At 61.9% G+C, this 13281-nt stretch overlaps 2 protein-coding genes across 4 annotated transcripts; one reads left to right on the forward strand and one right to left on the reverse strand.

Moving 5' to 3' along the window:
• The first annotated feature begins 159 nt into the window (after positions 1–159).
• On the forward strand, positions 160–8517 carry GDF15 (growth differentiation factor 15). Of its 3 annotated transcripts, XM_042024435.1 has the most exons (5): positions 160–888; positions 970–1018; positions 5217–6034; positions 6315–6725; positions 7375–8517. In XM_042024435.1, the coding sequence occupies exons 3-5, from the start codon at positions 5959–5961 to the stop codon at positions 8151–8153; spliced, it is 1266 nt and encodes a 421-aa protein (XP_041880369.1). In that variant the 5' UTR covers positions 160–888; positions 970–1018; positions 5217–5958; the 3' UTR covers positions 8154–8517. The 3 variants fall into 3 exon arrangements, with proteins under 3 accessions (XP_041880369.1, XP_041880370.1, XP_041880371.1); XM_042024436.1 differs by lacking the exon at positions 160–888 and having other exon boundaries at positions 912–1018; XM_042024437.1 differs by lacking the exons at positions 160–888; positions 970–1018 and having other exon boundaries at positions 5944–6034; positions 6139–6725.
• Positions 8518–9615: 1098 nt separating this feature from the next.
• LOC121662828 (leucine-rich repeat-containing protein 25-like) lies at positions 9616–12166 on the reverse strand. Its single transcript, XM_042024438.1, has 3 exons — positions 11744–12166; positions 10684–11560; positions 9616–10351 (listed from the first exon to the last, which is right to left on the reverse strand). The coding sequence occupies exons 2-3, from the start codon at positions 11535–11537 to the stop codon at positions 10231–10233; spliced, it is 975 nt and encodes a 324-aa protein (XP_041880372.1). The 5' UTR covers positions 11538–11560; positions 11744–12166; the 3' UTR covers positions 9616–10230.
• Positions 12167–13281: the final 1115 nt, after the last annotated feature.

Raw genomic sequence — 13281 nt, forward strand, 5'->3', positions numbered from 1 at the left:
CCAGGGATGGAGACTCTGTGCTGGCGGCTTTGAGGCTTCTCTCTCCCTGCTCCTGCTGCTACTGGGACTGACTGGGAGCAAACTGGGCTGGCTGGGAGGGCTGGTGCCACCAGATGGTGCTGCCATCCAGGCGCACTGTGCTCGGTGTCACACCAGACACGGCCGAGGTGCCATCCCTGCACAGCTCCAGCTTGATCCGGGACACGGGGAGGGTGCGACAGGAAATGGGGAGGCTGTGACCCCTGCACAGATCCAGAGGGATGCAGGACATGGAGCAGGTGCAACACCTGGACGGCTCCACGTTGATCCAAGAGGGTGCAACACTGCAGAATTCCTGCTTGATCCAGGACAGCTGGAGGCTACAACCCCTCCACAGCTCCAGCAAGGTCCTGGGGGCTTCTCCTGGTCCCCACTTTCCTGGTGTGGCGGAGGTGGCAGGACAGGGAGTGTCACCGGGAAGGGACAGCGGCACAACCCTGTGACGGCTGTTGGTGTCACCCGTCGGCAGCGGCTCCACGGGATCCAGGCGGAGCAGGATGGAGTTGGATTCATTACCCAAGGTAATTAAAACCCAGACCAAACCTGGGGTACCTCGTGGTTGGGGGCTCAGGGAGGTCACGCCGTGGTCCATGCCCCTGCTCCGGGTGCTCTGCGTCTGGAGCAGGGACCAGAATGGAAAACCTCACCGTTCCTCTGGAATCCCTGCTTTTCTTCCGTCTTCTTTATGCCCGAATTCTAAGAATGGGTTTTGGGTTTTTTTTTTCCCTGGGCTGCCATGGTGATCCTGCTGAGCTCTCCATCCGTTTCTTGGAGATGGAGCTTTTATTCCACCCACCAACCAACACCCGGCACACGCCGGCACCGGGAGGTTTGGGGTGTCCCTCACAGGTGAGCCGGGATTTGAGCTCCTTGGAGCGGCCACTGAGCCAACCCTGATGATTTCACTCCCCTTTTAATTCCCTTTATAAGGTGAGAAGCTTTTCCTGCACGGTGTTCCCGGGATGATGTCACACCTCGGGTAAGTCATGTGCTCGTTGAGGTCATTTTACAAACAGAACCCTCCGGAGGAACAGATCCAAGGTTTTGTCCATGTGAGGAGGCTCCTCATGGAGCATCCCGATGGATTCCTTGGCGGAGACGCGGAGATTCGTGCAGAAGATCCCTTTGGTGACCTGGCTCCTCGTGGATTTTACTCCTTTCTTCTTCTCCGCTCCCATTCTTTCCTCCTCCCCAACTCCTTCCACCCCTTCCTGAACGAGGTGGGATTTTTGGGCAGCGTCCATCTGGCAGGCTGCTCCCTCTCCGTGTTTTCCCAGCTTGCAAATCAAAGCCGAGCTCCGGCAAAGGTGCTGCCCGAGGGCTCCCCAGAGCTTCCACCCAAACCTCGCAGCTGCGGCTCTGGGGCAGGGGAATGGCTGGAATTTCCTGCCCTGGCTGCCTTCGGTGAGGCGTGTGTGGACACGTCCCAGGGCATGTCCCAGGGCACATCCCAGGGCAGGATCCGCTGCCTCCCACCCCCTGGGATGGGTGCCTGAGCATGGACACGCTCCCGGCGCGGCGCAGAATTCCCAGGATGAGCTTCCCGTGCCAGGGATGGTGCTCTGGCTGAGCGTTTCCCCACTCCACGGCTCCTCACGGTGCCTTTCCCTGCTGCCTGGCAGTGCCTGGGTCCGGGAGATGCAGATGGATACTCTCCAACAACCTCTGCTGCGGGACGGGATTTTCTTGGCCGGTTCCCAGCCGGCACCACGGCTCCAGCCTGGGGGAAAATCTCTCCGTGCTGCTTCTCTCCAGCTGCTTCCCGCTGCCGTGGATGCTCCGTGCGGGAGCGACGTGCCCTGTGTACACAGCCCTTTCCCGAGTCACGCTCCGGTGACTAATTCCCTCCTGATGGGCACGTGGAGCCTGAGCCGTGTCCGGGTTCACAGCTAAGTACATTTATTTCATCTGGAGGTCGGACTGACAGTGACTTCCCCGATTTCTCCAGCAGCTTCCATCCTCATTCCTCATCCAAAATTGCGCCTTGTGCTTCAAAAACCATCCGGGCGCTTAAAATTCTACATTTTTAAGGATGTTTTGGGGTTGGACTTCTCTTGTAGCATCTTCCTTGATAAAAGGGATGCTGTTCTGGGATGTGCCCGGGTTGGATTTGGTTTCTTTTATCTATTTTTCCCATCATTTAAAGCATCCACACTTAAAATCCTACAGTTTTAAGGAGCTTTCTGGGTCGTGCTTCCCTTTTATTATGTCCTGAGGGTTTCCCTGGTAAAAGAGATGCTGCTCTGGGATGTGCCCAGGTTGGGTTTGGTTGCCTCCATCCATTTTTTCCCCCTGCTCAGTGCTTTTTGGAGGAAAGATTTAGAGGAAAGCTTTTTGGAGGAAAGATTTAGAGTTCATCTGTCTCCCTTGGAGCCTTGAGCTTCGTTGCTGTGCTCAGCACCACCATCCCAAGGGATCACAGGCCTGGGATTTCCTCCTGGACCTACACCAGAAATGGAGGGAAAGGGCTGTTTTGGCACGTTGGAAGGGTGAGATTGGACAGGAAGATGCTCCCACTGTGGAAAAGCTGCTTTTGAACCATCACATCAATCCTGCCCAGGCTGAGCTTGTTCCCTGCTGATGATCCTGAATATCCTCGTCCTGAGTATCCTGAGCTGGAAGGGACCCACAAGGGTCAGGAAGTCCAGCTCCATGATGCTCTCAAGGGATTCTATTTAATGTCTGCAAGCTGAAAATCATCCTCAGCCGAGCACAGACCCTCCCTGGAATTCCCTGTCCAGGGAGCCCATCCAGGAAAGATGCTCCCCTTGGGAAGCAGAGAATATCCTGGTGCCAAAAGCAGCAGCATGTCTGAGAGGAAGGTGATTGTGGGGTGGGTGAGGACTTCCCAAGCCAGATTTCCATTTTTGGTGGTTGGATCAGAGGCATTTCCTGCACTTCCCGGGCTGAGGGGGCTGGGAATCCGAGTTAATCATTGACCACGGGTGCAGCCGAGGCAGGAATGTCTTTGTCCAAGTGGAGCAGAAGTCTCATTTTTGGGAGATGCTGTAAACTCACAGCAAAGGGAGAAAAATGTGATTCCTGCTGTGATGGGGCACAAGCTGCTTTTTGCTCGCCTGACCCGTCCTGGTTGTCTTTGATTTAGAAACATCCAAAGGTCACCGCAGCGTCCACTCTGCCGATTCATCATGACAGCGGCCAGCGCTGGGAAAACACGGGCTGCGGCTTCCCAAACATCCCACGCTGGCAGCCGAGGGACAGCCCTGTCTCCCATCCCTCCGTGCCCTTTTCCAGACCTGAAAAGAGATGGGGTGGAGCAAACCCCACCTGGGGTTCTGCTTCACCAAGGGATTTCTCACCCCCAGTGATCCCTGGTCCAACTTCCCTCGAGGCCAAGCCCTAAGGGCTGCTTGGAGCTCCATGTGGTGGCAGCAGCCGGGCTGCTCTTCCCTTCTTTGGTTGACAAAATGCCATGGGAAAGCACAAATTGCCTTTTTTCCAGGGAATATCCTCCCTCCAGCATCCAACTTGCTCAGCCTGAGTGGTTTTGGGGAGCACTGAGGTCCTGTGGGATGTGGGAAGAACCTGATCCCTCTCTGCTGGTCCCAGGGTGATGCCACCAATTCCCAGGGGTTTCTGGGCACTTTTTGTTGGGATCCCTTGCTCAACAGCTGTGAGGAACTGATAGCCCCAAAATCTGGAAGGCAGCACTTCCCCTCTTGCCACTCGTGATAAGGAACTCTGCAAAAAACCCCGAACTTTCTGCCAGCTCGGGTAGCTGCGGGGAATTTCCTGCTTTTGGGCAAATTGAAGCCCTCTGGAGCCCCCTGCTCTGTGTCTTCACCATGCTCCCCACCAACCACCAGCATCTGGAGAAGGGAAAAACATCATTTATTCAGAATCACGGAATGGTTTTGTTGGAAGGGACCTTAAAACCCATCCTGTTCCACCCCCTGCCATGGGCTGGGACACCTTCCACTGTCCCAGGTCGCTCCAAACCCCATCCAACCCGGCCTTGGACACTTCCACACCATTCCAGGCTCAGCTGTGCACAATCTGAGCTGTCCCAGAGTTGGATCCTCCTCACCCTCAGCCCACCCCAGCTGCTCTGAGGTCCCTGGGAACAGCAATCCCCTGGGCATCCCTGCTCTAGATCCCTGCCAGGAGAGCTGTGCCGAGATGAGGGATCCACGTGGGATGCGTTAACTGGAGAGGAACCTTTGTCCTGCTGGGAAGAGGCACTGGATTAACCTGACCTTCCAACGAATGTGTCCAGGAAGAGACGAGGAAACGTGGGATGCGGGGGCTGCGCAATCCCCTCTTGCAGGCTGGTGAGGACACGCCGGGACATTTCATCATCCTCGCTCAGGATTCAAACCACTGCTCCCAAAATCCCTCTTTTATAGCCCTTGCTGGACTGTAAATCTCTGGCTTCCACTGCTGGCGCCTTTCAGGGGAAAACATCCGGCTCCAGCAAACTTTGATGCTCTTGGAATGCGTCACTCCTGGATGTGGGGCTCGCGCCCACGGGCAGAAAATCCATTGCAAAAGCAGAACTTTGGGATTCCGGGGTTTCTGCCGGGTCTTGCTCAATGTCACCAGAGAGGTCAGGGCCTCTTCCTGCACCCGGACATGCCGAGGGCTCCGGTTCAACTCTGGATCAGCACATTTGGCACCGTGGGGACGGTGGAGGGGGCTGGTGGCTGGGCTGGTGCCCGCCGTGGGCATGGAGATGTCCAGAGGGGAGGGAATGGCGTGGTGGTTCTGCCCTTGTGTCCTCCTGGGGTGATGCTCCTTCTCCTTTTTTCCCTGGATTTGGGGGGCTGGAGGGTTGCAATCACCCCGGCTGATAAAATCCCTGGGAGAGGGATCGCAGTGGGCTTGGGGCTCTGGGAATTCCTTGTGGGAAGGTGCTCCAGGAGGGGAGTTCTTCCCTGCCCAGCTGCTGGAGGGATGGGTGATGTCCCACTCATGGTGCCCAAATCCACATGGGATGAAGTTTCCCTGGGAGCCACACATGGGATTTCCCTCCAAGCTGGATGCTCTGGGAAGGGAAAAAGCAGTGAAATAGGGAGGGGGTCTGGATGGGCTCCTGCTCCTCCTCACCCATCCCGCTGCAAGGACGGATCCGGAGCAGGGCAGTGGAGCCAGGGCCGGGGCAATCCCCTCAACGTGACCCTGTCATCCTGACAAACTTCTCCTTTCCCGTGTTTTAGGGTGAAACACTCGGTCTCGGCTTTGCCTCAGGCAACCCCTTGAGAAGCGGGGTGAGAGAAGCCGGAGCGAGGCTGGAGCCGAGTCCCGCGGAGGAGCGGGGGATAAACAGCCGTAAATCACGGGATCACTGCACGTTCTTCCCTGGCGGGAGCACGGCCAAGCACCAGGCGCTTGGATCAACTTCAGCACGTTTGGGAATGGCCTCGCCTGCCCCGGCCTGCACTGGGAGGACCTGCCCGTCTCCTCATCCCACCGGGAGCTGCTCATCCCTCTGCTCACGGTCCGAGCATCCCTGAGGAGGAGCTGGGAGAGGGGTGGTGCTGTGGTGGTCCCCGAGGCTTGTTCGCACTCTGCGTTTCCTCCTGCCCAGCCCCGCTCTGGCACGGCGCTGCCCGGCACACGTGGCCCCGCTGGATCGGTGCCACCCGGCGTGCACGGCTCCGTCCCGACTGGCTCCGTTTGGGATGACGTAACCCCGGCCGCTGTTGCTTCAGAAGGATCCAGGCTCGGGATGAGCCCATCCCCCGGCCGCACCTGTCCGGTGGGACAAGGTCCGGTGCTGATCCTTTCCCGGCTCCGGCCACGCGCCCGGCACGAGCTGCCGCCTCCCTGCCCCATCCCCGCTCCGCTGGGATTTTGGGAAGGGGCGGATAAGCCCCGTGCGATAACAGCGACCCGACCCGCGAGGTGGCGGCCAGGGGAGGTGGCGGAGGATGTAAGGATGGGAAATCCGCGCTTGGAATGCTTCCTGCAGCGCTCCTGCCTCGCACATCATCCCCTCTCCATCACCCCGCTCCGCCAGCACCGGCTGCTGGAGGTGAGGGGGATTCCGGGAGCCGTGCGCTCCGTAGGGAAAACGGGAGGTGGAAGGGAAGTGTTCGTGTCTGAGAAGGAGTATTCCACAGTTTTTTATCTCCGCAGCTGTAAATCACCCGGCTCCAGCCCTGTCGGAGCTCCTGTTGGAAATCCCAGGAGGAGAGGAAAGATTCCTGCGGGGAGTTCGCTCCGGCGTCACCCTCCGGGAGGGGGGACAGAGGGCGGGCAAAGTTCGGCTCTATAAAGTCAGGTCCTGAGCTCTTCATTCATCCCCCTGGCAGCACCGCCGGCAGCAGCACATCCAGCCTTTGCACGAGAGTTGGGAACAAATCCTGCCCTGAAGCCGCCGGTTTTCTGCAGGATGCTGAGGAGAGCGATGCCGAACGCGCTGCGGGGCGTCGGGGCCGCACTCACCTGCCTCCGGCTCCTGCTGCTCCTCTCCGCCGTGGATTCCCGGCCCCACACGTGGGACCAGGACAGGTTCCAGCTGGAAGCCGTCAAAAAGGAGATCCTGGAGCGGCTGGGAATGCCGGCTCCCCCCGTCATCCGGCGCCAGCTGGACCAGGAGAGCATCCAGAGAGCGCAGCGGCTCTACCAGCAGCAAGTGGCGGAGATGGCGCGGAACCGGAGCCGGGAGGAGGAGGAGGAAGCCGCGTCCAGGACCCGGCGGCTGCACCGCCTGACCCCCACCTGTAAGTGGCCGTGGCTCCGTGTCATCCCACGACCCTCATCCCCCCGGGACACGCGTGTGTCCCAGCGTGTCCCGCAGTCGGGACATGACCGGGCATGCAGCACGGTGGCCACAGTCATCCTTATCCCGCTGCTTCCTTTGCCCTGGAAGTGGGGAGGAGCCACCGCTGGAGCCGTTTTGCTTAAAAGCACAAAAAAATCAGGGGATTTGGGATGAAAGCTTTGATCAGCGGCAGCTCGGGGGGCTCGGAGTGGCGCTCGAGGGGTTTGGGGGGTGAACGGAGGGGAAGAAGGGAGGTGCCATCCCTCGATCCCCAGCTTGAGCTCCAGTTTGGGGGTTTATCTGGATCTGGGGGGATTTAGGGAAATATTCCCCTCCTGCTGCTTGGGCTGGGAGGGGACAGTCGGGGCGTGGGATGGGGATACTCCAAAGGGTCCTGGCACACCTTCTCTGGCACCAGAGACCCTCCAGCCTGGGGGTCCCTGGAGATGGTGGCTCTGAGGACGAGCATAGCGAAGAATCTCCAGCATCCCTCAGGATGTGGGTGATCCCTGAAGCAATGGCTCGGCTGCCTGGCAGGAGCTGGCCCCAAGCCTGGGCTGGTGGGGAATTGCTGGCTCTTACATCAGCTGTCCCCTCTGTCCCCGCAGTGCTGCGCTGGCCGGACATCCCCGAGGGGCACCAGGACTCCCACGGACACCGGGACCCCCGCGGTCCCTACCGCTACCACCTCCTGCTGTCCCGCACCGAGGATTTCCACCGGCAGCTCCGGGTGGTGCAGGCGGAGCTGAAACTCTTCAGGCAGTCGCTGTCCCTGCCCGGCTCCTCGGTGCCACCGCGGGTCACCATCTACACCCTGCGGGGGGCAGGCGGGACCCCCCAGCTCCTGCGCAGCCAAGAGCTGGACCGGGATTCCCGGAGCCTGGACCTGACAGGAGCCATCCAGCCCTGGGTGGCCGGGCCCGAGGCCACGCTGCGCCTGCAGCTGGACTTCACCGCCAACATCTCAGCCGCCCTGGCCACCTCCGTCGGGGAAACGCTGGTGCTGGAGGTGGAAACCCAGGAGAACCCGGGCCGGGTGGCCAGGAGAGCCCGGGGGCTGGAGGAGGAGTGCGGGAAGAGCGATGGGAAGTGCTGCCTGAAGTCGCTGAAGGTCTCCTTCCAGGACATCGGCTGGTCGGACTGGGTCATCGCCCCCAACAGCTACTACATGAGGTTCTGCGAGGGCTCCTGTCCCCACAACTACAAACCGGCCAGCATGCACGCCCAGATCAAATCCCGAGTGCACTCCCTGTCCAAGGCCGCCCCCCCGCCCTGCTGCGTCCCCGCCAGCTACAACCCCATGGTGCTGATGCACTACAACAGCGAGGGCAGGCTGGTGTCCAGCCTCTTCGAGGACATGCTGGTCACCAGGTGCCACTGTGCCTGATGGCAGCGCTGGCAGTTCCAACCAGGATGTGTCACCATGCAGGTGGGGCAGAGCCACCCCGACTCCTGGCAGCTCCAGCGTCCCAAAATCCAGATCCCGTGGCACCAAATGACTCCACGCCAACCCTGGATCCACCACTGAGCTCAGCCATGGGGTCTCCAGTATCAGCATCCCAAAATCCAGGTCCTGTGGCACCAAATGTCTCCATGCCAGACATGGCTCTGCTGCCCAGTTCAGCCCCAGGGTCTCCTCCAGTTGTGAACTCTCCCCCACAACAACTTATCCCCCCATCTCTTCTCTTATTTAAATCCATATTTGATGGAGCAGGTGGATCCTTCCCACCCAAGAGACCCCAGATGGGCCATGGAGAGTCTGTGCCCAGGTGTCCACATCCCACTCCAAACCCTTTTCTCTGCTCAGAGACTTATTTATGCAAGCCAGTTATTTATTTCTAACTTATTGTATTTTATAGCAAAATATCCTTTTTGGAGGGGGAAAGAGGGAGTGGTTTTTGAGTATTTCTGTTTTATATATTTCTATAAAACCGGGAGGATGTAATAATAATGAATAAAGTGATTGGAACAGGGATTCTGGCTGCTCCTCCTGCGCCCCTGGGAAGGGGTCTCTGACTGGACCCCTGCTCCTCGGACACTCAGCTCCCCTGGGATCTGACTCCATATGGATTTGCTGGTAAATCCTCACGGCTTTCCAGAGCCAGTGTGTGAGTAATGCCTGGGCACTGCTCCCAGAGACCTTTGAGTTGTTTGTGTCCTTGGGAAGGGCGCTGGGCAGAGCCCTGACCCCCCGCGGGGGACGTCCAGCCGGGATGTGGCCATTGCCCCACGTCCAGGTGCCTCCAGCCCTGGGACCCCTTGGGCACCAAAGGGATGGGGGAACCCCCCCCCGGAGGTTGGTGGCACACACCGTGTCCCAGGGGACTCCCCATGGCTCGATAGGGCGGCTCTGCTGGTCACAGCTCCTTTCTGTCCCCTCTCCCAGTGTGGTCTGGGGGTGTCCTGGGCTGCCTGGTCCCTCAGCAGCTCCTGGTGGGGACCTGGGCTTGGGGCACGTGGAATATGGGATCTCTGCTCTGGGGTGGAGCTTTGGGGACCAGGGATTGAGGGATGCAAGCTGCAGAGGTGACCTCTCTGGGGACAGGGACTTGAGGGACCTGGCTCTTGGTCCCTTGGGATCACCACTTTGGGGACACAGGCTCTGGGGACCTGTCCTTGAGGGTCCTGGTCCCTTAGGACCCCCTGCTTTGGAAACCTGTCCTTGAGGGTGCTGGTCCCTTGAGACCCCTGCCCTGGGGACAAAGGCTTTGGGGACATGTCCTTGAGGGTCCTGGCCGCTTGGGACCCTCCGTTTTGGGGACACGTGCCCTGGGAACTCCAGGGACTTTCCCCAGGGAAAACCCCGTGTCCTGCCCGGGGCTCCCCACAGACCACAGCTATGCAGGTAATTAGAGATAATTAAACCATTTAATGGGGAACGGTGAAGCCTCCCAGGGGCTGGGGGGACACCCAGACAAGCCATGGTGTCCCCATGTCCCCATGGCGCCCAACAGCTCGGGGTCTCACCAGGAGGATTAAAAGAAAGAGCTTTTTCTTTGTTCCCCGGAGTGGCGGATTCAGCAGGAAAAGAGGGCGCAGGTGGCACCGGATGTCCCCAACCGCCAGCACCCAGCTCTCCATCGGCCCCAAAAGGGGAAGAGGAACCCGAGGCCGCGGCCAGCCCCAGCCCCAGCTCCTCCGGCCGGCCCCGGGGACTCCGTGTGGGTCCGGACTCCGGTGCCAGCTGCCGGCGGATGCGGCACGGGGCGTCCCTGTGGTCGGTGGCCGCAGCCCCGGGAGGAAATGTCAGCTCAGCCCTCGCCCCAGGGTGAGAACTGGGGCGAAGGAGGGGACCGGGGAAGGGGGTGTTAAAAAAATCCCCTGCAAAAGGCGTCCGCACAGGATGTGTGTGCGGGAACCACGCGTGGGCCCGGCTGTGGGGGATGTCCGGCCCTGTCCCCTCCGGGCTGGGGGACAGCAGGGAAAGGGTGTCAGCAGGGGACAGAGAGTGTCCCCCCGGCCCCTCACTGGTCAGGAATGATGTAGACGTCCTCGGTGGGGCCCGGGGTGTTGGCGTAGATGGGCTGGTCCCCGGGATCGGCCGTGCTCTCCAGGAAATAATCCTCATCCACCAGGACCTGGGGGCTGGGGGGCAGGAGGGGCTCAGTGAGGAGGGAATGTCGTGGATGGGATGGGGTGGGGTGGGATGGGATGGAAAGGATGAACAGGATGGGGTGGCACAGCACAGGACGGGGATCAATGGGATGGCATGGGATGGACAGGATAGCATGGCATGGCATGGCATGGCATGGAAAGGGATGGATGGGATGGCATGGAAAGGGATGGATGGGATGGCAGGTGCAGCACAGGATGGCGAGGGATGAGGTGGGATGGGGCGGGACAACACATCAGGGCACAGCACAGCCGGGAGGGGATGGAACATTCCCGAATGTCCATTCCCGGTGCTGGAGCCTCACCTGTAGCGCTGCTCCTGCCATCCCGGTGCCCATCCCTGCGCAGCAGCCGGAGCCGTGCCGGGGCTCACAAAGACGTTCTCGTAGTCGGGGGCGTCGGTGACATCGGCGGTGCCGGCGCCGGTGTCCCGGCTGATGTAGCGGGGCTGCCGGAGGTTTCCAGCGGGATCCGGCTTCCCCCATCCCACGTCGGCCACCGGGGCTCCCGCTCTCCTCCGCCGGTACCAAACCGCGGCAGCGCCCACGGCCACCAGCACGGCCACCGCAGCGGCCGCCACGGCCACCCCGGCCACCAGCTCCACGCTGAGCCCGCATTCCCGGCCGTGGAATTCCGTGACGTTGAAGGAATCCCGGTGGGATGTGAAGCAGACGCACTGGATCCCCGCGCGGGCGCAGGGGGCCAGGACGGTGCCCAGAACGTCGCAGCGGCAGGACACGGTCAGGGAGCTCAGGGTGGGCTGGAAGGCGGCGGGGGGCACGGCGGGGAGGGGGTTCCCCTCCAGGCGCAGGGTCCGCAGGGCCGTGGCGTTGTCGAAGAACCCATCGGGCAGCTCCCGGAGCCGGTTCTCCGCCAGGTCCAGCTCCTCCATGCCGGGCCCGAGGCGGGACCCGGGGCTCAGGGCCTCGATGCCGTTGTGTCTCAGCACCAGCCGGCGCTGCCGGCGGAACTGCCCCAAGTCCAGCTCGGCACATCCACGGCTCCTGTTGGTCAGGTTCAGGTCTTCGGAAGAGTCCGGCACCAAGGCCCAACAGGGTGACACGGTGGACACGGGGGTCACGGTGGACACGGGGGTCACGGGGGTCACGGGGCGCAGCAGCAGCAGCAGCAGCACGAGCGGGGCCGCGGGGAGCCCCATGGTCCCTCCACTGCACCGGGAGCCTGGTGGGAAACGGGAATCAGGACCCCCATTCCCACCGGATTCCCCCTCCCAGTGCAAACCAGTGAAGCCCAGTCTGGCCGCCGTCCCACTCCCGCTGTCCCAGGGCTGGGCAGCTCCTGGGGGTCCCAGCAGGGCATTTCCTGCCCCCCTTCCCCCCCCTCAGCCACAGCACCCTGACTCGCCTGCGCTCCGGCCGCTGCTGCCTGGTGTGGGGAAGAGGAACGGGCGGGTCCGGCTGTCCCGTGTCACCCTGTCAGGGCGTAGCCGGCCCCGGGGGGGGGGCAGGGGGGAAGCACCCTCAAATCAGCACCCCCTGACCCCTGCCGGACCCCCCGGTCCTTTCCTGGAGTGCTGAGCATCCCCCTGGCACTGGCTGGGTGTCCCGGTGACCCCGGGGCCGCAGGAGCAGCCGTGGGGTGGGGGACACACGCGTGGGCACGCACGGACAGCCGCACCTGCGGTGCTGCACGTTTGCACACGCGGGTGCTGGGGGTTCACACATCCCCCACGTGTGATCACAGACCCCCCCGGCAGCACAGGAACCCCCCCCCGAGTGTGAGGGGACCCCGGGGCTGGGGGGGACGACAACTCTGCGTCTGTGTCCCCTGGCAGGGTGGGTGTCCCCCTCCCGGTGTGCCCCCCCTCCGTGTCTGCAACTCGGTGTCCCACGTGCCCCGAATGCATCATGTTCACGTCCACTCCCCAGGTCCATGTCCCTCCATGTCCACCCCCCTGTGTCCCCCCCGTGTCACACCGTGGCCGTGGCCGCCCCCTGGTGTCCGAGTCCCTCCGTGACCACCTGCTCACATCCCCGTCCGTGTGTCCCCCTCGTGTCCGTGTCCATGCATGCCCAACCCCTTGCATGTGTCCATCCCGTTGTGTCCCCGCTGTCACATCCGTGTCCCCCTGTGTCCCGTGTCTGTGTCCCTCGTGCCCCTCCATGTCCATCCTCTCAAATCCATGTTCCTCCATGACCATCCTGTCTCCATTCTCTCGTGTCACTGCCCCTTTAAGTCCACCCCCTCGCGTCCGTGTCCACCCTGTCACATCCGTGTTCCTCTGTGTCCCCCGTGTCCCCCTGTGTCCCCCCTCCCATGTCCACCCCTTCATGTCCGTGTCCACCCCTTCATGTCCGTGCCCACCTTTTCGTGTCCGTGTCCCTCCATGCCCATCCCCTCGCGTCCACCCTGCCACATGTCCCCCCCTTGTATCCCCCATGTCCGTGTCCAGCCCCTCGTGTCCCTCCGTGACCACCGTGTTCGTGTCCCCTCGTGTCACTGCCCCTTTAATTCACCCCCTCGTGTCCACGATCCCCCGTGTGTCCCCGTCCCTGGATGCCCATCCCCCTGTGTCCTTGCCCCTCCGTGCCCACCCCCTCGCGCGCGTCCCCCGTGTCCGTGCCCACTCCTCGCCTCCGTGTCCCCGCGTTCCCCGCGTCCACCCTCTCGGATCCGCGTCCACCCTGTCACATCCGCGTCCCTCTGAGCCCCCTGTGTCCACCCCTGCCCCTCATCGCCCACTCCTCGCGTCCCCCCGTGTCCGCGTCCCCCTCTCCGCGACCACCCCCCACTCCCTCCTCAGCGCGGTCCCCACCGCCTCCCCCCGCCGCCATCGCCCCTTTAAGCGCGGCGCGCGGCGCGGGGGGGGGTGGTGTCAGCGCTGCGGAGGGAGTGGGGGGGTGGTCGCGGAGAGGGGGACGCGGACACGGGGGGACGCGAGG

The sequence above is a fragment of the Corvus kubaryi genome, unplaced genomic scaffold, assembly GCF_017639235.1.
Source record: "Corvus kubaryi isolate FWS band 111438036 unplaced genomic scaffold, C.kubaryi_AGA036_p1.0 37262, whole genome shotgun sequence".
In the NCBI taxonomy this organism is placed as follows: domain Eukaryota; kingdom Metazoa; phylum Chordata; class Aves; order Passeriformes; family Corvidae; genus Corvus; species Corvus kubaryi.